The sequence below is a fragment of the Chiloscyllium plagiosum genome, unplaced genomic scaffold, assembly GCF_037043375.1.
Source record: "Chiloscyllium plagiosum isolate Xiang-an unplaced genomic scaffold, Cpla_swu_hap1 HiC_scaffold_25, whole genome shotgun sequence".
In the NCBI taxonomy this organism is placed as follows: domain Eukaryota; kingdom Metazoa; phylum Chordata; class Chondrichthyes; order Orectolobiformes; family Hemiscylliidae; genus Chiloscyllium; species Chiloscyllium plagiosum.
Window position 1 is genome coordinate 968,254 of NW_028270163.1, and position 25,128 is coordinate 993,381.

The window sequence follows — 25,128 nt, forward strand, 5'->3', positions numbered from 1 at the left end:
CAGAGAGCAGAGAACCCCTGGAATGTTGGTTTGTTTGTGCTAGATTTACAACCAGAGTGTGAAAACTTGAGGGCCATTAATTTGTTTGTCTTTTGGGGTCAGGATTAATTTTATCCAAAGCAGAGAATGAAAGTTTTTGAGCAGTTTTGAGGAGACCTGAGTGGGGTCAGAAGTGCAACTTATATTCTGCCCAGTGGGCGGCACGGTGGCACAGTGGTTAGCACTGCTGCCTCACAGCGCCGGAGACCTGGGTTCAATTCCCGCCTCAGACGACTGACTGTGTGGAGTTTGCACGTCCTCCCCGTGTCTGCGTGGGTTTCCTCTGGGTGCTCCGGTTTCCTCCCACAGTCCAAAGATGTGCAGGTCAAGTGAATTGGCCATGCCAAATTGCCTGTAGTGTTAGGTAAGGGGTAAATGTAGGGGTATGGGTGGGTTGCACTTCGGCGGGTCGGTGTGGGCTTGTTGGGCCGAAGGGCCTGTTTCCACACTGTAATGTAATGTAATCTAATCTAATCTAAAGAACACATCAAGAAATAAGTTATCTTTGTACAAAGTTAATTTGAGCAAGTACAAAAGTGATTGGGTAGAAATTTGCAGATTATTAAATGAGTGAGAAAGTGTCAGCTTTAAGTTTTGTGAGTACTCAAGTAAGAAGCCTTCACAGTTCACAGGAAAATGACTGTGAAGAATCAGTTGTATTGAACTTAAAGATTTAAGATAGAGGGTACTTTCTCAGGAAGTGAAATTGTAAAGTATACTGCAAAACTATACAACTATAAATACAATATTGGAGAATAGATGAAAATTTTGTTTTGCTGAGTCTTTTAAGACCTTTTCAATTTTATTGTAAAAACTTGTTTTATTGCTAAAAAAATGTGCAGATGCCTCCATAGAACATAGAACATAGAAGAATACAGTGCAGTACAGGCCCTTCGGCCCTCGATGTTGCGCTGATCCAAGCCCACCTAACCTACACTAGCCCACTATCCTCCATATGCCTATCCAATGCCCGTTTAAATGCCCATAATGAGAGAGAGTCCACCACTGCTACTGGCAGGGCATTCCATGAACTCACGACTCGCTGAGTAAAGAATCTACCCCTAACATCTGTCCTATACCTACCCCCCCTTAATTTAAAGCTATGCCCCCTTGTAATAGCTGACTCCATACGTGGAAAAAGATTCTCACAGTGAACCCTATCTAAACCCCTAATCATCTTGTACACCTCTATCAAGTCACCCCTAAACCTTCTTTTCTCCAATGAAAACAACCCCAAGTGCCTCAGCCTTTCCTCATACGATCTTCCTACCATACCAGACAACATCCTGGTAAACCTCCTCTGCACCCGTTCCAGTGCCTCCACATCCTTCCTATAGTATGGCGACCAAAACTGCACACAATATTCCAGATGTGGCCGCACCAGAGTCTTATACAACTGCATCATGACCTCAGGACTCCGGAACTCCTCTACCAATAAGAGCCAGTAGGCTATATGCCTTCTTCACCGCACTATTTACCTGGGTGGCAACTCTCAAAGATCTGTGTACATGGACACCAAGATCCTTCTGCTCATCCACACTACCAAGTATCCGACCATTAGCCCAGTACCCCATCTTTTTGTTACTCTTACCAAAGTGAATCACCTCACACTTAGCTACATTGAACTCCATTTGCCACCTTTCTGCCCAGTTCTGCAGCTTATCTATATCCCGCTGTAACCTGCCACATCCTTCCTCACTGTCTACAACTCCTCCGACTTTCGTATCATCCGCAAACTTGCTCACCCAACCTTCTAACCCCTCCTCCAGGTCATTTATAAAAATGACAAACAGCAATGGTCCCAAAACAGGTCCTTGCGGAACACTGCTAGTGATGGCACTCCAAGATGAACCTTTGCCATCAACTACTACCCTCTGTCTTCTTCCAGCCAGCCAATTCCTAATCCAAACCTCCAACTCACCCTCAATGCCATACCTCCGTATTTTTTGCAGTAGTCTACCATGGGGAACCTTATCAAACGCCTTACTAAAATCCATATACACCACATCTACCGCTTTCCCCTCGTCCACCTCCTTAGTCACCTTCTCAAAGAATTCAATAAGGTTTGTGAGGCACGACCTGCCCTTCACAAAACCATGCTGACTATCCTTGATCACATTATTCCTATCCAGATGTTCATAAATCCTATCCCTTACAATTCTCTCTAAGACTTTGCCCACAACAGAAGTGAGACTCACCGGCCTATAGTCACTACGGTTATCCCTCCTCCCCTTCTTGAACAAGGGAACCACATTTGCTAGCCTCCAATCTTCTGGCACTACTCCTGTAGACAACGAGGACATAAAAATCAAGGCCAATCTGCAATCTCCTCCCTTGCTTCCCAGAGAATCCTAGGATAAATGCCATCAGGCCCAGGGGACTTATCTATTTTCACTCTTTCCAGAATTTCCAACACCTCTTCTCTACATACCTCAAAGCCATCCATTCTACTTAATTGTGACTCAGTACTCACATTGACAACAATGTCCTGTTCCTGATTGAATACTGACGAAAAGTATTCATTCAGTGTCTCCCCAATCTCTTCAGCCTCCACACGCAACTTCCCACTACTATCCTTGACTGGACCTATTCCTACCCTAGTCATTCTTTTATTCCTGACATACCTATAGAAAGCCTTAGGGTTTTCCCTAATCCTACCAACTAAGGACCTTTCATGTCCCCTCCTTGCTGTTCTTAGCTCTCTCTTCAGATCCTTCCTGGCTACCTTATAACTCTCAATCGCCACAATTGAACCTTCACGCCTCATCTTTACATAAGCCGCCCTCTTCCATTTAACAAGGGATTCCAAATCCTTATTAAACCACAGCTCCCTCACACGACCCTTTCCTCCCTGCCTGACGGGTACATACTTATCAAGGACACTCAATAGTTGCTCCTTGAACAAGCTCCACATATCAATTGCGCCCTTGCCTTGAAGCTTACTTTTCCAAGCCACAGATCCTAAGTCATGCCTCACCGCATCATAATTTCCCTGCCCCCATCTATAACTCTTGTCCTGTAGTGCACACTTATCCCTCTCCATCACTAGAGTAAAAGTCACCGAATTGTGGTCACTGTCCCCAAAGTGCTCACCTACCTCTAATTCTAACACCTGGCCTGGTTTGTTACCCAGAACCAAATCCAGTATGGCCTCGCCTCTTGTTGGCCTATCTACATATTGTGTCAGGAAACCCTCCTGCACACATTGGACAAACACTGACCCATCTAACGAACTTGAGCTATAGCTTTCCCAATCATTATCAGGAAAGTTAAAGTCCCCCATAACAACCACCCTATTACTTTCACTCTTCTCTTGAATCATCCTCGCAATCCTTTCTTCTACGTCTCTAGGACTATTAGGAGGCCTGTAAAAAAACCCCTAACAGGGTGAGCTCACCTTTCCTATTCCTAACCTCAGCCCAAACTACCTCAGATGGCGAGTCTTCATCCATTGTCCTTTCCACAGCTGTAATACTATCTTTGACAAGCAATGCCACACCTCCCCCTCTTTTACCCCCACCTCTGACCCTACTAAAATATTTAAACCCTGGGACCTGCAACAGCCAATCCTGTCCCTGTTCTACCCATGTCTCCGTATTAGCCACAACATCGAAGTCCCAGGTACCAACCCACGCTGCAAGTTCACCTACCTTATTTCGTATACTTCTTGCATTGAAGTATACACACTTCAAGCCACTTTCCTGTTTACAGGCACCCTCCTTTGAGATTGATGCCATGTTCCTAACCTCCCTACACTCCAGGTCCTGCACCCTAAAGCTACAATCTGGGTTCCCATGCCCCTGCAGAGTTAGTTTAAACCCCCCCCCAAGAGCACTAGCAAACCTACCACCAAGGATACTGGTGCCCCTCAGGTTCAGGTGCAGACCATCTTGTTTATAGAGGTCCCACCTTCCCCAGAAAGAACCCCAGTTATCCAAATACCGGAATCCCTCCCTCCTGCACCATCCCTGCAGCCACGCATTTAACTGTTCTCTCTTCCTATTCCTCGACTCTCTATCACGTGGCACGGGTAACAAACCAGAGACAACAACTCTGTTCGTTCTAACTCTGAGCTTCCAGCCTAGCTCCCTGAAAGCCTGTCTAACATCCTCGGCACTCCTCCTACCTATGTCATTGGTGCCAATGTGGACCACGACTTCGGGCTGCTCCCCCTCCCCCTTAAGGACCCGGAAAACATGATCAGAGACATCACGTACCCTTGCACCTGGGAGGCAACATACCAAACGTGAGTGTCTCTCTTTCCCACAAAACCGCCTATCTGTGCCCCTAACTATCGAGTCCCCAATTACTATTGCTCTGCTCTTCTCCACCCTTCCCTTCTGAGTAACGGGGATAGGCTCCGTGCCAGAGGCCTGAGCCCCATTACTTACCCCTGGTAAGTCGTCCCCCCCACAAGTATCCAAAACGGTATACTTGTTCTTGAGGGGAACGGCCGCAGGGGGTCCCTGCACTGGCTGCTTCCTCCCAGTCCCCCTCACTGTCACCCATCTATCTGCCATCTTTGGAGTTAGTACTTCCCTAAAGCTCCGATCTATGACCCCTCTGCCTCCTGAATGATCCTAAGTTCATCCAACTCCAACTCCAGTTCCCTAACACGGTCTTGGAGGAGCTGGAGATGGGTGCACTTCCTGCAAGTGTAATCAGCAGGGACGTCCATGGCATCCCTCACCTCAAACATGTTGCAAGAGGAACATTGCACTGCCTTCTCTGCCATCCCTCTGAAAGTAACCTTTTTTAAAAAAAACTGGGTCTAAAGAATACAAGCAAAATGCAGCACTTACCTACTTACCACAACGGGTCTTATTATTTAGGTTAGAGGAGGAGGGCGGGTGGGAGACACTACCTCTGTAGTGCCTCGGGTTCTTCTCCTGCGCGCTTTTAAAGGGAAAGAAAACCTACCCGGCTGCCCCTCCGATCTTCGTCACTTCCCCCTGCTGCTCCCGCTCTTTCTGTAAAGAGAGACAAAAACACCGCTGCCCGCTACCGGTAAGTAATTTTAAAACAAACTGTCTTACCTTAGCTGCTGCTCGCACTCAAAGTGACCGTTGGTGTCGAAGGCTATTCAATAAATGACCACAGTTTTAAGATTCAAATCATTCTGTGATTTGACTTGTCCAATATTATCATTAGCTGGGATCATACCAGAATTTCTTCCAGTTTTTCTTTATTATATGGAGCTAGAGTATCTCATTCTTTCATATCTGATGACCTGGAGAAATTTTTCATTTTGTCTTCAATTCTTTCTCCCACAGACTTTTCCTGAAGAGTTTATAATGGGTCAGGGGCTGGAAGGAAGTCTGAGGATGACCCGACAAATGATTGACATCATTGGAAATCAGACAGTTCAAGGATCAGCCACACCCAGTGAAACTGGAAGAAATATTTTGAAAATCCTAGGTAACTAGCAGCTGCTAGTGTCAGTGTAACATTATTGGGACAGGGTGAGCTTCACATTGACTACAAGCGTGTGGTGTCAGTGGAAAGCTGAGCCAAAGGTGGAGGGATTCAACATTCCCTCCAAAGACTCGAGCGATAAATCTCAGCTGACAGTCCAGTGTAGTCCCAAGGGAGTGCTGCAGTGTCTGTGTGTATGCTCCAGTGTAGTCCCAAGGGAGTGCTGCAGTGTCTGTGTGTATGCTCCAGTGTGGCGCCAAGGGAATGCTGCAGTGTCTGTGTGTATGCTCCAGTGTGGCACCAAGGGAGTGCTGCAGTGTCTGTGTGTATGCTCCAGTGTGGCGCCAAGGGAGTGCTGCAGTGTCTGTGTGTATGCTCCAGTGTGGCACCAAGGGAATGCTGCAGTGTCTGTGTGTATGCTCCAGTGTGGCACCAAGGGAATGCTGCAGTGTCTGTGTGTATGCTCCAGTGTGGCACCAAGGGAGTGCTGCAGTGTCTGTGTGTATGCTCCAGTGTGGCACCAAGGGAGTGCTGCAGTGTCTGTGTGTATGCTCCAGTGTGGCACCAAGGGAGTGCTACATAGTACGAGCTGAGATTCCAGTGCAACTTTGCAGAGATTCAGGAGCAGCATACCTAAAAATGACGTGTCAATCTGGTGAAGTTACCAGACAGGACTACTTACATGCCAAACAGCATAAGCAGCAAATGACAGAGAGCGCGAAGCAATTCCACAGCCAATGGTTCGGATCTAAGCTTTGCAGTCCTGCCACATCCAGTCGTGAGTGATAGTGTCAATGGAGAAGGAACCTCACAAAAACCCCATCCTTAATGATGGAAGAGCCCAACACGTAGTGCAAAAGGTAAGGCTGAAACATTCACAGCAATCTTCAGTCATAGACGCTGAAGGGATGATCACTCTTGGCCTCCTCCAGTAAGTCCCAGCACCACAGATACCAGTCTTCAGATAACTTGATTCACTCCATTTGATATCCAGAAATGGTTAGAAGCACTGGATGCTGCCAAGGCTATGGGCCCTGACAACATTCTGGCAATAGTACTGAAGATTTGTGCTCCAGAACTTCCCACTCTCCTCGCCAAGCTCTTCCAGCAAAGATACAACACTGGCATCGACCTGACAACGTGGAAAGTTGCCCAAGTATGTCCTATCCACATAAAGCAGGAAAAATCCAGCCCAGCCAATTACTCCCGTATTAGTCTCCTCTCGATCAACAGTGAAGTCATGGAAGGTGTCATCAAAAGTGCTATAAAGCAGCACCTGCTCAGCAATAACTTGCTCAGTGATGTCTGGTTTGGGTTCTGCCAGGCCACTCAGCTCCTGACTTCATTACAACCATGGTTTCAATATGGACAAAAGAGCTGAATTCATGAGGTGAGGCAAGAGTGATAGCCCTTGATATCAAGGCCATGTTTGTCTGAATGTGGCATCATGGAGCCCTAGCAAAACTGAAATCAATGGGTACCAAGCTGTCTGCTGGTTGGAGTCATACCAGGAAGATGATTGTGATTGTCAGAGGTCGATCATCTCAGTTCCAGGACATCTCTACAGGAGTTCCTCAGGGTAGTGTCTTAGACCCAATCATCTTCAGCTACTTCATCAATCCAGGTTTGGGTCGACATGTGGCAAATAACATTTGTACTGCACAAATGCCAGACAAATGACCATCACCATGTTAACCACTGCCACGTGACATTCAGTAGCGTTACCCTAACTGAATCCCCAACTATTAACATCCTGAGAGTTGCAATTGACCAGAAACTGAACTGCACTCACCACGTATTCACAGTGGCTACAAGAGCAGGTCAAAGACTAAGAATACTGCAGTGAGTAATTCACTTCCAGATTCTCCAAATTTTGCATACCATCAACAAGGCACAAGTCAGGAACGTGATGGAATACTTCCCACTTGCCTGGATGGGTGCAGCTCCAACAACACTCAAGAAACTGGACACCATCAAGGACAAAGCAGCCAATTTGATTGGCGTCACACCCATAAGCAGCCACTCCCTCTTACAGCGACACTTGGTAGCAGCAGTGTGTGCTATCTATAAGATGCACTTAGAAATTCACCCCCAACGATCCTTAGACAGCACCTTCCGAACCAAAGACAACTTGCATTTAGGAGAAGGGCAACATATACATGGGAAGACCACCACCTCAAACCATTCACCATCCTGATTTGGAAATATATCTCTGTTCTTTCATTGTCACTGGATCATATTGTTATAATGTCCTCCCTTATGGCATTGTAGGCCAACCTACAGCACGTGGACTGTAGTTGTTCGACAAGATCACCACCACCCTCTCAAGAACAACTTGGAATAGGAAATAAATGCTGGCCAGCCAGTGATACCCAGGTCCCATGAATGACTAAGGAGAATGAAAAAGCTGACACTCCATTGCAACACTGAGGGGGTGCCACAATGTCTGAGGGAACACTTCGTTGCAGTCTGAGGAAGTGTCATGGAGTCTGAGAGATCCCTCCATTGCAGCACTGAGGATGTGAAAGATTCTAAATGTTGTTACAAAGTAGAAATGTGAAGTTTTCCCAATGTTCATTTACCAACCAATATCTAGAAAAATCAAACTGCCTGGAGCTTGTCTGCCTTATTTGTTGCTTGACCACAGGAACAACACTTCAGAACTATGATGTTTGCTGAATAGCATTTGAGAGTATCCCAGGAAATTATATAAATACCAGACTTGTTCTTTATGAACATATAATCACTCAGAGCCTTTCTTTTGTAAACTGACACAATCTCTCAGGGTACTAACTGGGGTGAACTCCAGCTTGCATTATATTGAGATGGAGGGCCACTCCCACACCCACCTCCCAGGCCCCATGAAGTGGCTGTGCTTTAGCATCACCACACAGAGGCAGAAGCTTATACTCCTTCCTGAGGAAGGCAGCAGTTACCCCTCAGGGAGACAGGTTGACGTGCATCATTCTCAAGCCCTATGTGTTATGGAGCATGAGGACATTGCTGACAAACTGACATGTTCCCACCCCCCCCAAGGACCAACCCCTCAGCAAGGTCCTGCTCCCTCCTGAAGGCCCTGACCCTCCTCAAGACCCTGTCCCCCACACTCAAGGTCCTACCGTTCAAGGTCCTGTTCCCTCAGTAAGGACCCACCCCTGCTGAAGGTCCTATCCCCTCAGGTTAGTCCTGCCACCCAGCTTCAATCCAGAATGCAGAAGGGGAGACTATGAAGTGTCTGTCACTTACCTTAGCTACTGTGTCCTCACCTTTCTGGTCTCTTTCCAATACTCTCACCAGTCTCTCCTGAGTTTTTCCTGCCCATTCCCTGACTTTCATTCCTGGGATTATTTCCAGTAACTCACCATGGGGTTGGTGAAACCCTGCCTCTCTCCCAGGGTTTGTCAGTGTACTGCCTGAACAATGTGTTGCTTCACCAATCTTTTGTTTTCTGTTGCTCTGTGCAGGTGCTGCAATGGCTGCAATTGAGGTTAGTCCAAATAACAGAATCCAGCGAGAAGATGATCTGGTCACTTCAGCAACCATCTTCCAGTTGACTAGCAAACTCGTCCAGTCTCTCATGCGCTCTCGAGTTTTCAATGAGGAGCCCTTGTTGATATCTGTCTCTGAGATTGATGTGCAGGGGAAGAGAGTGGACCCCTTCAACCTGCTGTGTTCCTGGCCTGGTGAGAAATGCCTCTTCCACATCCCCCCAGCACTATCCAGCCAGTTGTCAGCAAACCGTGAGCTCATCCAGCTAACAATGAGCCTCAGGGTCAATCCTTTCCCAGGAGGCACCATCAGCAACTACAGTGTCTCCACCCATCTTGGATCTATGGAGTTGAGCAGCCCACAAGGGCTTCCACTCTCAATCAGTGACCTTGCTGCAGAGAGGTCCATCCGTGTTACTCTAGCAGACCGGAGACCCCGTCAATTGGAACATGCAGAGACAGTGAGGACTCTCAGTCCTGGAGAAAGTGTGAATTTCACCATCCGGCCTGTCAACAGTAACCGTGCAGCTGGGCTCCACATTGGCTTGCGGTTCACCCTGATAGGTACATCTTTTTCTGTATTTTATCGTTTTTGTTTATGGGTGTGGCTGCCTGGGCCAGCATTTATGGCTCATCCCTACTTGCCCTGGAATTGAGTGACTTGCTAGAGCATTTCAGAGTGCAGTTATAGCTTGACAATGTTGCTGCGGATCTGCATGTCAACCAGACCAGGTAGGATGACAGATTTGTTCCGTAAAAGACATTAATGAAACAAATGGGTTTTTACAACAATTAACAGTGGTTACGTGGTCTCTCTTAGGAAGTGCCTGGGAATGTGGTGGGGGCAGGTTTAACTGAGGAATTCAAAAGAGCATAGAATGATGATTTTGTTAAAAATATAATATGCAAAGGTATTGGGATAAAACCAGAGATAAATATTACATAATGATACTCATTTAATGAGCTGGTACAGCCACAATGGGCTAAATAGCCTCCTTCAATGCTGTAACAATTCTATAATTAAGTTGGCTTCCAATCGCAATTTTTTATTGAATCTGCTGTTGTGGAATTCAAGCCTATGTCCCCAGAACATTAACCTGGTTTGCATAACCATTATACCACTCCCTCCCATTGTTCTTGGTGCTTAGTCAATGCACACATCGATGTAGAAAGGGAAAAGACATTAAGGCCTTGGATTCCCTGATCTCAGCTAAAGATGACTGAGAAGGAAGGAGTCCATTAAAATGGAAGGAGGCAGTGGCTCTGTACTGTTGCTGTAGTATTTGTTTCATATTCCCCCAGATTTTTCTCTTTGATTTTTCCATAAGACCTCCAATTCCTGCAGTCTGTAGGGCCATCCTGGATAGAGGGTAATGCCAATCAGGAAGGGTGCATTGCCCATTTTAATCTGACCAGTCACGGGGTACAAGGAGTCCTGGATTCAGTCCTCTCTCACTATGCGAGACTGCCTCTGATGGTCACACTCCGCATATCCTGGGCCTGTGTCTGTCTGACACTCGGGATACTTGCACAGCTCAATCAGACAGATCCAAAACCATGGTGAGGTTTTCAGAAAGACACCGTAAGTATTCCTGCCCTCATTATTACTGCTCCAGAATTGAGGAATTATAGTTTGTAAGGCTCAGCTCAGCAATTACAGACCAGTCAATTTAACTCAGTGGTAGAGATGCTTCTACAAACAATAATTTGGCAGAGAATTAATAGTTATATGGAAGAATTATGGGAAACAGCACAGATTTCCGAAAGAAAATTGAATTTCAATGCTGGAATTATTTGAACTGACAATGTAATGGTTTGTTGAGGGTAATGCTGTTATGTTGTGTACATAGACCTCTATACAGTGTCATACAACAGACTGTGAGGAAAACAAAAGGAACAGGAGCAAAGATACAGCAAATTGGCTGAGTGACAACACTACAAGACCCCTACCCCGTAGAAAAGGTTCCATCAGTTAACTTTGTGTTGTTTGTCTTTCAAAGATTGAGCAACAATCTGGTGATGATCTTTGATTCCTCACTCTCCACAGAATTGGTACTGGATGATTGGAATGTTGTTACTGTGTTCAAGAAAGGGAATATGAAAATCCCTGGAAATTACAGGCCAGTCATTATTAAGTCAGTGGAAAGCAAGATACTGGAAAGGATTCAGAGAGATAGGATTTATGGCTATTTGGAAAAACATAGTTTGGTTAAAGGTAGTCAACATGGCTTTATGAGGGGTACGTCATGCCTCACAAGCCTTATTGAGTTCTTTGAGGATGTGACAAGACAAGGTGACGAATGTCACGCAGTGGATGTGGTATATATGGATTTCAGTAAGGCATTTGATAAAGTTCCCCATGGCAGGCTTATTCAGAAAGTTAGGAGGTGTGGGGGTAAAGAGACATTTGGCTGTCTGGATACAGAATTGGTTGGCCAAAAGAAGACAGTGAATGGTACTGGATGGAAAGTATTCTACCAGATGGTCAGTGATCAGTGGTGTTCTGCAGGGATCTGTTCTTGGGCCTCTGCTCTTTGTAGTTTTTATAAATGACTTGGCTGAAGAAGTGGAAGGGTGGGTTAGTAAGTTTGCCAATGACACAAAGGTCAGGGGTGTTATAGACAGTGTTGAGGGCTGTTGGAGACTACAACTATACATTGACAGGATGCAGGGCTGGGCTGAGAAGTGGCGGATGGAGTTCAACCTGGATAAATGCGAAGTGATTCATTTTGGAAAGTTGAATTTGAAATTTAGAGTTAAAGACAGGATTCTTAGCAGTGTGGAGGAACAGCGGGATCTTGGGGTCCACATCTGTAGATCTCTCAAAGGGTTATTATGAAGGTGGATGTGTTTTGGCTTTCATTAATGGAGGAGTTGAGTTTAAGAGCTGCGTGGTTTTGCTGCAGTTCTATAAAACCATAGTTAGACTTGGAATATTGTGTCCAGTTCTGGTCACCTTATTATAGGAAGGATGTAGATGCTTTAGTGATCTATTGTGTTAGGGGATTCTGTAGTCAGAGGTACAAACGTTTCTGTGGCCAGCAGTGAAAAAGCAGAATGGTGTGTTGTTTCCCTGGTGCCAGGATCAAGGATGTCTCAGAGAGGGTGCAGAATGTTCTCACGGGGGAGAGGGGCCAGCAGGAGGTCATTGTCCACATTGGAACCAACGACATAGGAAGGGAATAGGTTGAGACTCTGAAGGGAGATTACAGAGAGTTAGATAGAAATTTAAAAAGGAGGTCCTCAAGGGTAGTAATATCTGGATTACTCCCAGTGCTATGAGCTAGTGAGGGCAGGAATAGGAGGATAGAGCAGATGAATGCATGGTTGAGGAGCTGGTGTATGGGAGAAGGATTCACATTTTTGGATCATTGGAATCTCTTTTGGGGTAGAAGTGACCTGTACAAGAAGGATGGATTGCACCTAAATTGGAAGGGGACTAATATACTGGCAGGGAAATTTGCTAGAGCTGCTCGGGAGGATTTAAACTAGTAAGGTGGGGGTGTGGGACCCAGGGAGATAGTGAGGAAAGAGATCAATCTGAGACTGGTACAGCTGAGAACAGAAGTGAGTCAAACAGTCAGGGCAGGCAGGGACAAGGTAGGACTAATAAATTAAACTGCATTTATTTCAATGCAAGGGGCCTAACAGGGAAGGCAGATGAACTCAGGGCATGGTTAAGAACATGGCTCAGGGATGGACAGGACTGGCAGCTTAATGTTCCAGGATACAAATGCTACAGGAAGGATAGAAAGGGAGGCAAAAGAGGAGGGGGAGTGGCATTTTTGATAAGGGATAGCATTACAGCTGTGCTAAGGGAGGATATTCCCGGAAATACATCGAGGGAAGTTATTTGGGTAGAATTAAGAAATAAGAAAGGGATGATCACCTTATTGGGATTGTATTATAGACCCCCCAATAGTCAGAGGGAAATTGAGAAGCAAACTTGTAAGGAGATCTCAGCTATCTGTAAGAATAATATGGTGGTTATGGTAGGGGATTTTAACTTTCCAAACATCGACTGGGACTGCCATAGTGTTAAAAGTTTAGGTGGAGATGAATTTCTTAAGTGTGTACAAGACAATTTTCTGATTCAGTATGTGGATGTACCTACTAGAGAAAGTGCAAAACTTGACCTACTCTTGGGAAATAAGGCAGGGCAGGTGACTGAGGTGTCAGTGGGGGAGCACTTTGGGGCTAGCGATCATAATTCTATTCGTTTTAAAATAGTAATGGAAAAGGATAGACCAGATCTAAAAGTTGAAGTTCTAAATTGGAGAAAGGCCAATTTTGGCGGTATTAGGCAAGAACTTTGAAAAACTGATTGGAGGCAGATGTTCACAGGTAAAGGGACAGCTGGAAAATGGGAAGCCTTCAGAAATGAGACAGCAAGAATCCAGAGAAAGTATATTCCTGTCAGGGTGAAAGGGAAGGCTGGTAGGTATAGGGAATGCTGGATGACGAAAGAAATTGAGGGTTTGGTTAAGAAAAAGAAGGAAGCATATGTCAGGTACAGACAGGATAGATCGAGTGAATCCTTAGAGTATAAAGAAAGTAGGAGTATACTTAAGAGGGAAATCAGGAGGGCAAAACAGGGACATGAGATCGCTTTGGCAAATATAATTAAGGAGAATCCAAAGGGCTTTTACAAATATATTAAGGACAAAAGGGTAAGTAGGGAGAGAATAGGGCCCCTCAAAGATCAGCAAGGCGGCCTTTGTGTGGAGCCACAGAAAATGGGGGAGATACTAAATGAATATTTTGCATCAGTATTTACTGTGGAAAAGGATATGGAGATATAGACTGTAGGGAAATAGATGGTGACATCTTGCAAAATGTCCAGATTACAGAGGAGGAAGTGCTGAATGTCTTGAAATAGTTAAAGATGGATCAATCCGCAGGACCTGGTCAGGTTTTTTTTAGATTACATTAGATTACATTACAGTGTGGAAACAGGCCCTTCGGCCCAACAAGTCCACACCGACCCGCCGAAGCGAAACCCACCCATACCCCTACATTTACCCCTTACCTAACACTACGGGCAATTTAGCATGGCCAATTCACCTGACCCTGCACATCTTTTGGACTGTGGGAGGAAACCGGAGCACCCGGAGGAAACCCACACAGACACGAGGAGAACATGCAAACTCCACACAGACAGTCGCCTGAGGCGGGAACTGAACCCGGGTCTCTGGCGCTGTGAGGCAGCAGTGCTAACCACTGTGCCACCGTGCCACCCACTGGGTGGTACGTGTATGGAATGAGCTGCCTCACACCTATAAAGAAAGTAGGAGTACCCAAGAACTCTGTGGGAAGCTAGAGAAGTGATTGCTGGGCCTCTTGCTGAGATATTTGTATCATCGATAGTCACAGGTGAAGTGCCGGAAGACTGGAGGTTGGCAAACATGGTGCCACTGTTTAAAGACAAGACAGGGAACTATAGACCGGTGAGCCTGACCTCGGTGGTGGGCAAATTGTTGGAGAGAATCCTGAGGGACAGGATGTACATGTATTTGGAAAGGCAAGGACTGATTTGGGATAGTCAACATGGCTTTGTGCGTGGGAAATCATGTCTCACAAACTTGATTGAGTTTTTTGATGAAGTAACAAAGAAGATTGATGAGGGCAGAGCAGTAGATGTGATTTTTTGGACTTCATTAAGGTGTGCGACAAGGTTCCCCATGGGACACTGATTAGCAAGGTTAGATCTCACGGAATACAGGGAGAACTAGACATTTGGATACAGAACTGGCTCAAAGGTAGAAGACAGAGGGTGGTGGTGGAGGATTGTTTTTCAGACTGGAGGCCTGTGACCAGTGGAGTGCCACAAGGATCGGTTCTGGGCCCTCTACTTTTTGTCATTTACATAAATGATTTGGATGTGAGCATAAGAAGTACAGTTAGTAAGTTTGCAGATGACACCAAAATTGGAGGTGTAGTGGACAGCGAAGAGGGTTACCTCAGATTATAACAGGATCTGGATCAGATGGGCCAATGGGCTGAGAAGTGGCAGATGGAGTTTAATTCAGATACATGCGAGGTGCTGCGTTTTGGGAAAGCAAATCTTAGCATGACTTATACACTTAATGGTAAGGTCCTAGGGAGTGTTGCTGAACAAAGAGACCTTGGAGTGCAGGTTCACAGCTCCTTGAAAGTGGAGTCGCAGGTAGATAGGATGGTGAAGAAGGAGTTTGGCATGCTTTCCTTTATTGGTCAGAGTATTGAGTACAGGAGTTGGGAGGTCATGTTGCGGCTGTACAGGACATTGGTCAGGCCACTGTTGGAATATTGCATGCAATTCTGGTCTCCTTCCTATCGGAAAGACATTGTGAAACTTGAAAGGGTTCAGAAAAGATTTACAAGAATGTTGCCAGGGTTGGAGGATCTGAGCTACAGGGAGAGGCTGAACAGGTTGGGGCTGTTTTCCCTGGAGTGTCGGAGGCTGAGGAGTGACCTTATGGAGGTTTACAAAATTGAGGGGCACGGATAGGATAAATAAACCAAGTCTTTTCCCTGGGGTCGGGGAGTCCAGAACTAGAGGGCATGGGTTTAGGGTGAGAGGGGAAAGATATAAAAGAAACCTAAGGGGCAACGTTTTCACTCAGAGGGTGGTACATGTATGGAATGGGCTGCCAGAGGATGTGGTGGAGGCTGGTACAATTGCAACATTTAAGAGGCATTTGGATGGGTATATCAAGTTTGGAGGGATATGGGCTGGGTGCTGGCAGGTGGGACTATTTTGGGTTGGGATATCTGGTCGGCATGGATGGGTTGGACCGAAGGGTCTGTTTCCATGCTGTACATCTTTATGCCTCTATGACTCTATGACAGGCTGCAGATGAGATTTACCAGGATGCTGCCTGGATTGAAGGGCTTGTCTTATGAAGAGAGGTTGAGTGAGCTCGGGATTTTCACACTGGAGAGAAAAAAAAAGAGAGGTGACTTGATCAAGGTGTACAAGGCAATGAGAGGCATAGGTAGAGTAGAAAGCCAGAGACTTTTCCCCAGGGCAGAAATGGCTGTCATGAGGGGTCATAATTTTAAGCTGATGGGAGGAAGGTATAGGGGCGATGTCAGAAGTTGGTTCTTTATGAAGAGAGGGGTGGGTGTGTGGAAGGCACTGCCAGCGGTGGTAGTAGAGTCAGAGACATTAGGGACATTTAAGTGACTGCTGGACAAGCACATGGATGGCAGTAAAATGAGGGATGTGTAGGTTAGGTTGATCTTAGATTAAGATAAATGCTCGGCACAACATGATGGGCCGAAGGGCCTGTATTGTGCTGCATTGTTCTATTTTCTTTGTTCTATGTTCTAACAGTGTAAGTACAATCGTTATATCACTGTTTTGCAAACGTGAGCTTGTTCAAAACTTATCCTAACCTGCAACAAGCTCTGTTCATGCAACACTCCATGTTTACTGTTGCACACTGGCTGTCCATCCAATAAATGTTCAAACTGTACATGATATCCCATTTTTGTGTTCATCTGTAGAAAATGCAGGAGCCAATAGTACATTGGTATTATTGTGGATTAGTAATCCAGAAACCCAGGGAATGCTCTGAGGATACTCGGTTCATATATTACAATGGTAGATTGAGGAATTTAAGTTCAGGGAAAACAGAACTTAAAATTAAAAGTCTGATGGTGCCCATGTAACTACTGGTGATTGTTGGTTTTTAAAAAAAATCTGGTTCACTATTGTTGGCAGCTGTACCTTCACTGACTCCTGATGAAGGGTCCTGCCCGATGCATTGCCTCACCTGCTCCTGAATGCTGCCTGACCTACTGTGCTTTTTCAAGCGCCACACTTTATTGACGCTTCACTAAGTTAGACGTACAACTTTAGAATTCCTCCCTTAAACCCCTCTTCTTCTTTTTCTCTATTCTTTTAAACCTACCTCTCTGACAAAGAATGTGATTACCTGTCCTAGAATCAAACTTCAATATGAATCTACACCTTCAGGACAGGTGAGAGCTCATTAACAAACCAAAAAGACAGTTTTTTACAAGAACTGAGAAACATCTCTGTCACCATCCTATTTCTAACCCTTATTCAGTTTGCAAAGTCCTCTTGGACACCTGACCTCAGTGGGTACTCTTTAAATCCATTTCTCTATCTCGAGGATTCCCAGCTGCCAACCCAACAATTTTAACTTTGGCCATGAGGTCAAGTCTTACCCTGATGATTTAGAATCTCACTTTCTCCTCAGATCTTGAAGGTGCCCAGGACCCAGACCCTTTTGTCCGTCTTCATGTCAACAACAACCCACAGTTTAATGGATCCCTAGATAATGCAACAAGAGGAATCATTCTATATCCCACTAGGGAACGTTTAAGTGTCGAACACACCATCTTCCTATCTCCTGAGTGAGTACAATCTCTCATGTTAAGTTGTTATTGGGAATAGAGTTGATTCTAAACTTCCAGTACAGACTCCAGCAGCAGTTTTAGAAACCATTTTGCACAGTTACGCGGATGATGTAATTACAATGAGATCTTTTATAACCAGCAGTCTCCCTCAAAGAAGGCAGTTGCTGGAGACCCCTCCTTACCGGATGGAATGGGCAATACCTGACCATTGTGTATAGTCATTCTTGGTACTTGATATCCTAGGATCACACAGTCATAAACAATTGTCCAGCTGTAGCTCTTTGGAAACATCAAACTGAAAATGCTGGAAAAACTCAAAAGATCATTCGTCATCTGTGGATAAAGAAACAGGGTTAATGTTTCACGCCAGCCCAGACTGAAACGCTTTGTACACAGGGGAGTGGATTTCAATGCGGAAGCTGTATATGAAACACCTGAAGTATGACACAACAGTTGCTAAAACATTATTTTACAATTCATTCATAGGATGTGGGCATTGCTGGCTGGGCCAGTATTTACTGCCCATCCCTAGTTGTCCTTGAGAAGGTGAGCTGCCTTCTTGAACCACTGCAGTTCGCTTGGCATAGGAAGACCCACAATGCCCTTACGGATGGAATCCCATGATATTGATGTATCGACATGGAAGGAATCACCGAGGTGTTATGGTGCAGTAGGAGGCTCATTGTGTCTCAACCTGTTCTTCAAATGAGTGTCACTACCTAGTGCCAATCTCCTGTGTTTTCCCTAAAATCTGACAAGTCCCCAGGTTCTGATAATCTACATCCCAGAGTACTAAAGGATATGGCCCTGGAAATATTGGATGGATTGGTAGATATTTTCCAGGATTCGAAAGATCCTGGAACTGTTCAATGAGAGAGAAGAATGGCACATAAGGTGTATTTGGATTTCAAGAAGGTATTTGATAAGTGGTTATTGGGCAAACTTAGAGCAAGTGGGTGGGGGTAATATATTATCATGGATCAAGAACTGATGGACAGGCAGGAATAAGAGAGTGGGAATAATTGAGTCTTTTCCAGATGGGAGGAGGTGAGTAGTGGGTGGCCACAAAGGATCAATGCTTGGACTCTAGCTCGAGTCATCGAGGTGTATAGCAGAGACAAGGCCTTTCAGCCCATTGAGACTGCACTAGTCAATAACAATCACTGAATTATTCTAGCACTTAGTTGACTTCTTTATATGCCTTAGCATCATAAGTGCACATCTAAATACATTTTCAATATATTGGCGGTTTCTGCCTCTACGCTCCTATAGACAATAAGTTTCTGGATACTCACCACCCTTAAATTTATGCCCCTGGTCAATGATCCTGTCATCAAGGGGAAAAGTGTCTTTATGTCTACCCTTTCTATGCTTGTAAAAATTTTATATATTTCTAACATGTCCTCTCTCAATCTCATCTGCTCTAAGGAAGACAGCCCCAGTCTTTCCAATCTCTCCTCACAACTGATGGTAGAAAGCAGAGGATAATAGTGGAAGGATGCTTGTCAACTAGGTATATGAAGGTGGGGCTGAAAGTGATAGGTTGGAGAGGAGGGTGAAACAGATAGGTAGGAAGGGAAGATGGACAGGGAGGACAATGCCGAGTTGGAAGGTTGGATCTGGGATGAGATGGAGGGAGGGTAGATGAGGAAACTGGTGAAATCTACATGACTTCCATGTGGTTGGAGGGTCCCAAGGCGGAAGATGAAGCGTTCTTCCTCCAGGCATCGGGGTTGGTTAGGGGTAGCCAATGGAGGAGGCCCAGGACCTGCATGTCCTTGGCAGAGTGTGAGGGGAAGTTGAAGTGTTCGGTCACAGGGTGGTGGGATTGTTTAGTGTGTGTGTGTCCCAGAGGTGTTCTCTGAAATGTTCCACAAACTGGCATCCTGTCTCCCCAGTGTAGAGGAGACCACAACGGGAGCAACGGACACAGTAGATGATGTGTGTGGAAGTACAGGTAAACCTCTGTTGGATGTGCAAGGATCCTTTGGGACCTTGGACGGAAGTGAGGGGGGAGGTATGGGTGAGGGTTTTGTACCTCTTGCGTTGGCAGGGGAAGGAACCAAGATTGGAAGGTGGGTTGGTGAGGGGTGTGGACCTAGCAAGGGAGTCGCGGAGGGAATTGTCTCTCTGGAATGCATATAGTGGTGGCGAGGGAAATATATCCCTGGTGGTGGAGTCTGTTTGAAGGTAATGGTAGAGGATGATACAATGTATCCCGAGGTTGGTGGGGTGGAAGGTGAGAACCAGGGGAGTCTGTCCATGTTGTGATTGGAGGGATGGAGTTCAAGGACAGAGATAGAGGAAGTAGAGGAGATGTGCTGGTGGGCATCGTCAACCATGTGGGAGGGAAAATTGCGGTCTTTGAAGAATGAAGCCATCTGGGATGTTCTGTGGTGGAATGTGTATCCTCATACACTCTCAGACTGTCTGCCATATTATTTACCACCTCCTTAATTGCTGTATCATCCATGAACTTGCTGATCAACCCTCCAAATTCAAGTCTAAATCATTTATGTATCGTACAAACAGCAAGGACCTCAGCACTGAGCCTATGGAACCACTAGATACAGATGTCCAGTCACAAAAACACTCATTGACCATGACCTCTGCTTTCTGCCACTCAGCCAATTCAGAATGCAATGAGCTAAATTTCCTTGGATCCCAATAGGCTCTTACCTTTGCTATTAGTCTCTCATGCAGGACCTTATCTAGACCTTTGCTAAAATCCAAGTAAACTGCACCAAAATCATTGCATTCCTCTACATACTGGGTGACCACTTAAAAATAATTCAGTCAAGTTGGTCAGGCATGACATTTTGTGACAAAACCATGCTGAGTGCTTCTCCAAATATATATTAAATCTGCCCCTCAAAATTGCTTCCAACTGTTTCCCCACCACTGAGGTTAGACAGATGGGCCTGTAGCTTTTTGGTTTATCCCTTGCTTCATTGGCTGTCCTCCAATCACCTCTCCAGTAGTCAGAGTGTGCCTCTACTGTTTCCTCCCTTGTCTCACTCAACAACCTGAGATAAAGTTCACCCAACCTCTTTTAAGCCTGCCAGAGCATTCAGAACCTATGCTGTTGATTTCCATGACAACATCGTCCCTCTCAGGAGTATTCATTTTGAAGCCTATTTATACCCTCCAGCTCCAAGCTTAAATTATTACTGTGGACCTTAATAGGTTCTTAGTCAGTCCATTGTTATCCTTTTACCCTGAAAGTATCTGTATAAACAATTTAGGATTTTTCTTTATTTTGCCTGCCATTTTTTTTCCATGCCTTCTTTTTGTTCCCCTAACTTCATTTTTTAAGTATTCTTCTTGTACATTGTACCCTCCTGTAGGGCCTCCGTTGTTTGAAACCTGAATTTTTCCCCTCTTCTCTTGAACTTGTGACTGTCAGTAATTGAATCCCCCACTCTGGGAAAATGCTTCTTGCTATCCACCCTGCCTATACCTCTCATGATTTTGTAGACCTCAAACAGGTCCCCCCTCAACCGCTGCCTTTTTATTGAAAATAATCCTAATCTACTTAACCTCTCCTCATAGCTCGTGCCCTCCATACCAGGCAACATCCTGGTGAACCTCCTCTACACCGTCTCCAAAGCATCCACATCCTTTTGGTAATGTGGTGACCAGAACTGTATGCAGTACAGGGCGACCGCCGTATCCATGGAATCGGTTTCCGCGGTTTCAGTCACCTGTGGTTTACCGTGGCCTGAACATATTACATGGAACATTCCAGAACCAGGGAGCAAGGTGCTGCCAGGGAGGCAAATTTCCCATTTAAAGAATGAGTTCGCTACGATCCTTGGTTTCAGGCTTCTGTGTTGGGTCTTGGAACATATCTCCCGTGGGTACAGGGGCACTTCTGTATTCCAAGTGTGGCTGAACTAAAGTCCTATACAACTGTCAAATGACCTCCCAACTCTCATACACAATACTCCATCCAATGAAGGAAAGCATGCCGTATGCCTTCTTGACCACTTTACTGACCTGCATTGCCACCTTCAGGGTACAATGGACCTGAACACCCAGATCTCTCGGTACATCAATTTTCCCCAGGGCTTTTCCATTTACCATACAGTTCGCTATTGAATCAGATCTTCCAAAATGCATCACCTCGCATTTGCCCGGATTGAACCCCATCTGCCATTTCGCTGCCCAGCTCTCCAATCTGCTGCATTCTCTAACAGTCCCCATTCACTGTCTGCTACTTCACCAATCTTAGTGTCATCTGCAAACTTGCTAATCATACAACCTATACCGACATCAAGATCATTTTTTTATATGTATATAATATCACAAACAACAGTGGTCCCAGCACGGATCCCTGAGGAACATCAGTGGTCATAGTTCTTCATTTTGAGAAACTCCCTTCCACGACTACTCTGTCTCCTGCTGCCCAGCCAGTTCTCTATCCATCTAGCTAATACACCCTGGACCCTATGCAATTTCACTTTCTCCATCAGCCTGCCATGGGGAACCTTTTCAAATGCCTTACTGAAGTCCAAGTATATGACATCTACAGCCCTTCCCTCATCAATCTACTTTGTTATTTCCTCAAAGAATTCTACTAAGTTGGTAAGACATGACCTTCCCTGCACAAAACCATGCTGCCTATCACCAATAAGCCTATTTTCTTCCAAATGTAAATAAATCCTATTCCTCAGTATCTTCTCCAGCAGCTTCCCTACCACTGACGTCTGGCTCACTGGATTATCCGTGTACCCTTCTTAAACAAGGGGACAACATTAACAATTCTCCAGTCCTCTGAGTCCTCACCCATGTTCAAGGATGCTGCAAAGATATCTGTTAAGGCCCCAGCTATTTCCTCTCTTGCTTCCTTCATTAACCTGGGATGGATCCTCCCTCCTTATGTTGACTTGACCTTGAGTAAGGAGAAAGTGAGGACTGCAGATGCTGGAGATCAGAACTGAAAAATGTGTTGCTGGAAAAGTGCAGCACGTCAGGCAGCATCAAAGGAGCAGGACCGTGAGTAGTCAAATATCTGTCCCAAACCTCAACATCCACCATGTCCCTTTCCTCAGTGAATACTGATGCAAAGTACTCTTTAAGAAGCTCACTTATTTTCTCTGACTCCACGCATAACTTTCCTCCTTTGTCCTTGAATGGGCCAAGCCTTTCACTCGTTACCCTCTTGCTCCTTATATATGATTAAAAAACTTTGGTATTTTCCTTAACCCTGTTTGCTAAAGGTATTTCATGACCCCTTTTAGCCCTCTTAATTCCTCATTTCAGATTGGTCCTACTTTCCCGATATTCTTCCAAAACTTCATCAGTTTTCAGTTGCCTAGATCTTATGTATGCGTTATGTTTCCATTTGATTTCCTTACCTAAAGTTAAGTCCAGGACTGCGCCCTCCTATAGGGCCTTCTAAGTGACTTGGATGAGGAACCAAATGTAATATTTCCAGGTTTGTTGATGACACAAAACTAGATACAAGTTTGAGTTATTTCGAGGATGGAAGGAGGCTTCAGGGTGATTGAGAGAAAGTGAGGGCTGCAGATGCTGGAGATCAGAGCTGAAAATGTGTTGCTGGAAAAGCGCAGCAGGTCAGGCAGCATCCAAGGAACAGGAGAATCGACGTTTCGGGCATAAGTCCTTCTTCAGGAATGAGGAAAGTGTGTCCAGCAGGCTAAGATAAAAGGTAGGGAGGAGGGACTTGGGGGAGGGGCTTTGGAAATGCGATAGGTGGAGGGAGGTCAAGGTGAGGATGATAGGCCGGAGTGGGGTGGGGGCAGAGAGGTCAGGAAGATGATTGCAGGTTAGGAAGGCGGTGCTGAGTTCGAGGGATTTGACTGACACAAGGTGGGGGGAGGGGAAATGAGGAAACTGGAGAAATCTGAGTTCATCCCTTGTAGTTGGAGGGTTCCCAGGCAGATGAGGCGCTCTTCCTCCAACCGTCGTGTTGTCATGGTCTGGCGATGGAGGAGTCCAAGGACCTGCATGTCCTTGGTGGAGTGGGAGGGGGAGTTAAAGTGTTGGGCTACGGGGTGGTTGGGTTGGTTGGTCCGGGTGTCCCAGAGGTGTTCTCTGAAACGTTCCGCAAGTAGGTGGCCTGTCTCCCCAATATAGAGGAGGCCACATCGGGTGCAGCGGATGCAATAGATGATGTGTGTGGAGGTGCAGGTGAATTTGTGGCGGATATGGAAGTGTCCCTTGGGGCCTTGGAGGGAAGTAAGGGGGGAGGTGTGGGCGCAAGTTTTGCATTTCTTTCGGTTGCAGGGGAAGGTGCGGGGAGTGGAGATTGGGTTGGTGGGGGGTGTGGACCTGACGAGGGAGTCACAGAGGGAATGGTCTTTTCAGAACGCTGATAGGGGAGGGGAGGGAAATATATCACTGGTGGTGGGGTCTGTTTGGAGGTGGCGGAAATGACGGCGGATGATACGTTGTACATGGAGGTTGGTGGGGTGGTAGGTGAGGACCAGTGGGGTTCTGTCCTGGTGGCGGTTGGAGGGGCGGGGCTCAAGGGCGGAGGAGCAGGAAGTGGAAGAGATGCGGTGGAGGGCATCGTCGACTACGTCTGGTGGGAAATTGCGGTCCTTGAAGAAGGAGGCCATCTGGGTTGTACGGTTTTGGAACTGGTCCTCCTGGGAGCAGATGCGGCGGAGACGAAGGAATTGGGAATATGGGATGGTGTTTTTACAGGGGGCAGGGTGGGAGGAGGTGTAGTCCAGGTAGCTGTGGGAGTCGGTCTGTTTATACTAGATGTCCGTGTCTATTCGGTCACCCGAGATAGAAATGGAAAGGTCTAGGAAGGGGAGGGAGGAGTCTGAGACGGTCCAGGTGAATTTGAGGTCGGGGTGGAAGGTGTTGGTAAAGTGGATGAACTGTTCAACCTCCTCATGGGAGCACGAGGCGGCGCCGATACAGTCATCGATGTAGCGGAGGAAAAGGTGGGGGGTGGTGCCAGTGTAGCTGCGGAAGATGGACTGTTCCACATATCCTACGACGAGGCAGGCATAGCTGGGGCCCATGTGGGTGCCCATGTGATTGAGACAAGTTGAGTGTGTGGGCATGACAGTGTAGAGGTTATATGCTTTGTATGAAAAATAGAAAGGCAGAGTATTATTTAACTGGGGATATATTGGAAAATGTGAAATGCAAAAACATCTGTATGTCTTGTCAGTCAATGAAAGTAGACAGACAAGTGCAGCGAGCAGTTGTGAAGGCAAATGGTTTGTGGCCTTCATTGCAAGAGGATTTGAGTTCAGGAGTAGGGATGTCTTGCTGAAGTTATAAAGGATATTATAATACTGCACCTTGTTTATTGTGTGCAGTTTTGGTCTCTCTCCTTAATAGAGGAAAATGATTGTCAGAGAGGGAGTGCAGTGAAGGTTCACCAGGCTGATATCCGGGATGGCAGGACTGTCCTTTGAGGTGAGATGATTTTGACTGGACCTGTATTCACTGGTAGAATGAGAGAGGATCTGACTGAAATGTATTAAATTTTAACATAGCTGGCCAAAATAGATGCACGGAGGATGGTTACCCTGATTAAGGACTCTAGAAACAGATGATGTAGGAGGGGTAGGCCATTTTGGACTGAGATCAGGAAGCATTTCTTCAGGCAGAATGGTCAAACTGTGGAATTCTCTAATACAGAAGGCTGTGGAAGCCAAATCACTGAATATACTCAACAAAGAGGCAGATAATTTTTGAGATATTAAAGGCATTATGGGGTATGCAAAGAAAGAGTGAATGTAACGTTGAATTAGAAAATCAGCCATGTTGAATGGTAGAGCAGGCTTGAAGGGCTGATTGGCCTACACTGCTTCTGGTTTCTAAG

The 25,128-nt window shown here is 45.8% G+C and overlaps 1 protein-coding gene across 3 annotated transcripts in view; it reads left to right on the forward strand.

Annotated features, from left to right (window-relative positions):
* Positions 1-25,128, forward strand: part of pkd1b (polycystic kidney disease 1b) — a 397,721-nt gene that overhangs the window by 194,600 nt on the left and 177,993 nt on the right. For all 3 annotated transcript variants that reach the window (XM_088000368.1, XM_088000369.1, XM_088000370.1), the window contains 3 exons: positions 5,313-5,457; positions 8,919-9,506; positions 17,153-17,309. In XM_088000368.1, coding sequence (XP_087856494.1) covers positions 5,313-5,457; positions 8,919-9,506; positions 17,153-17,309 — 890 coding nt within the window. The remainder of the gene's footprint in view (positions 1-5,312; positions 5,458-8,918; positions 9,507-17,152; positions 17,310-25,128) is intronic.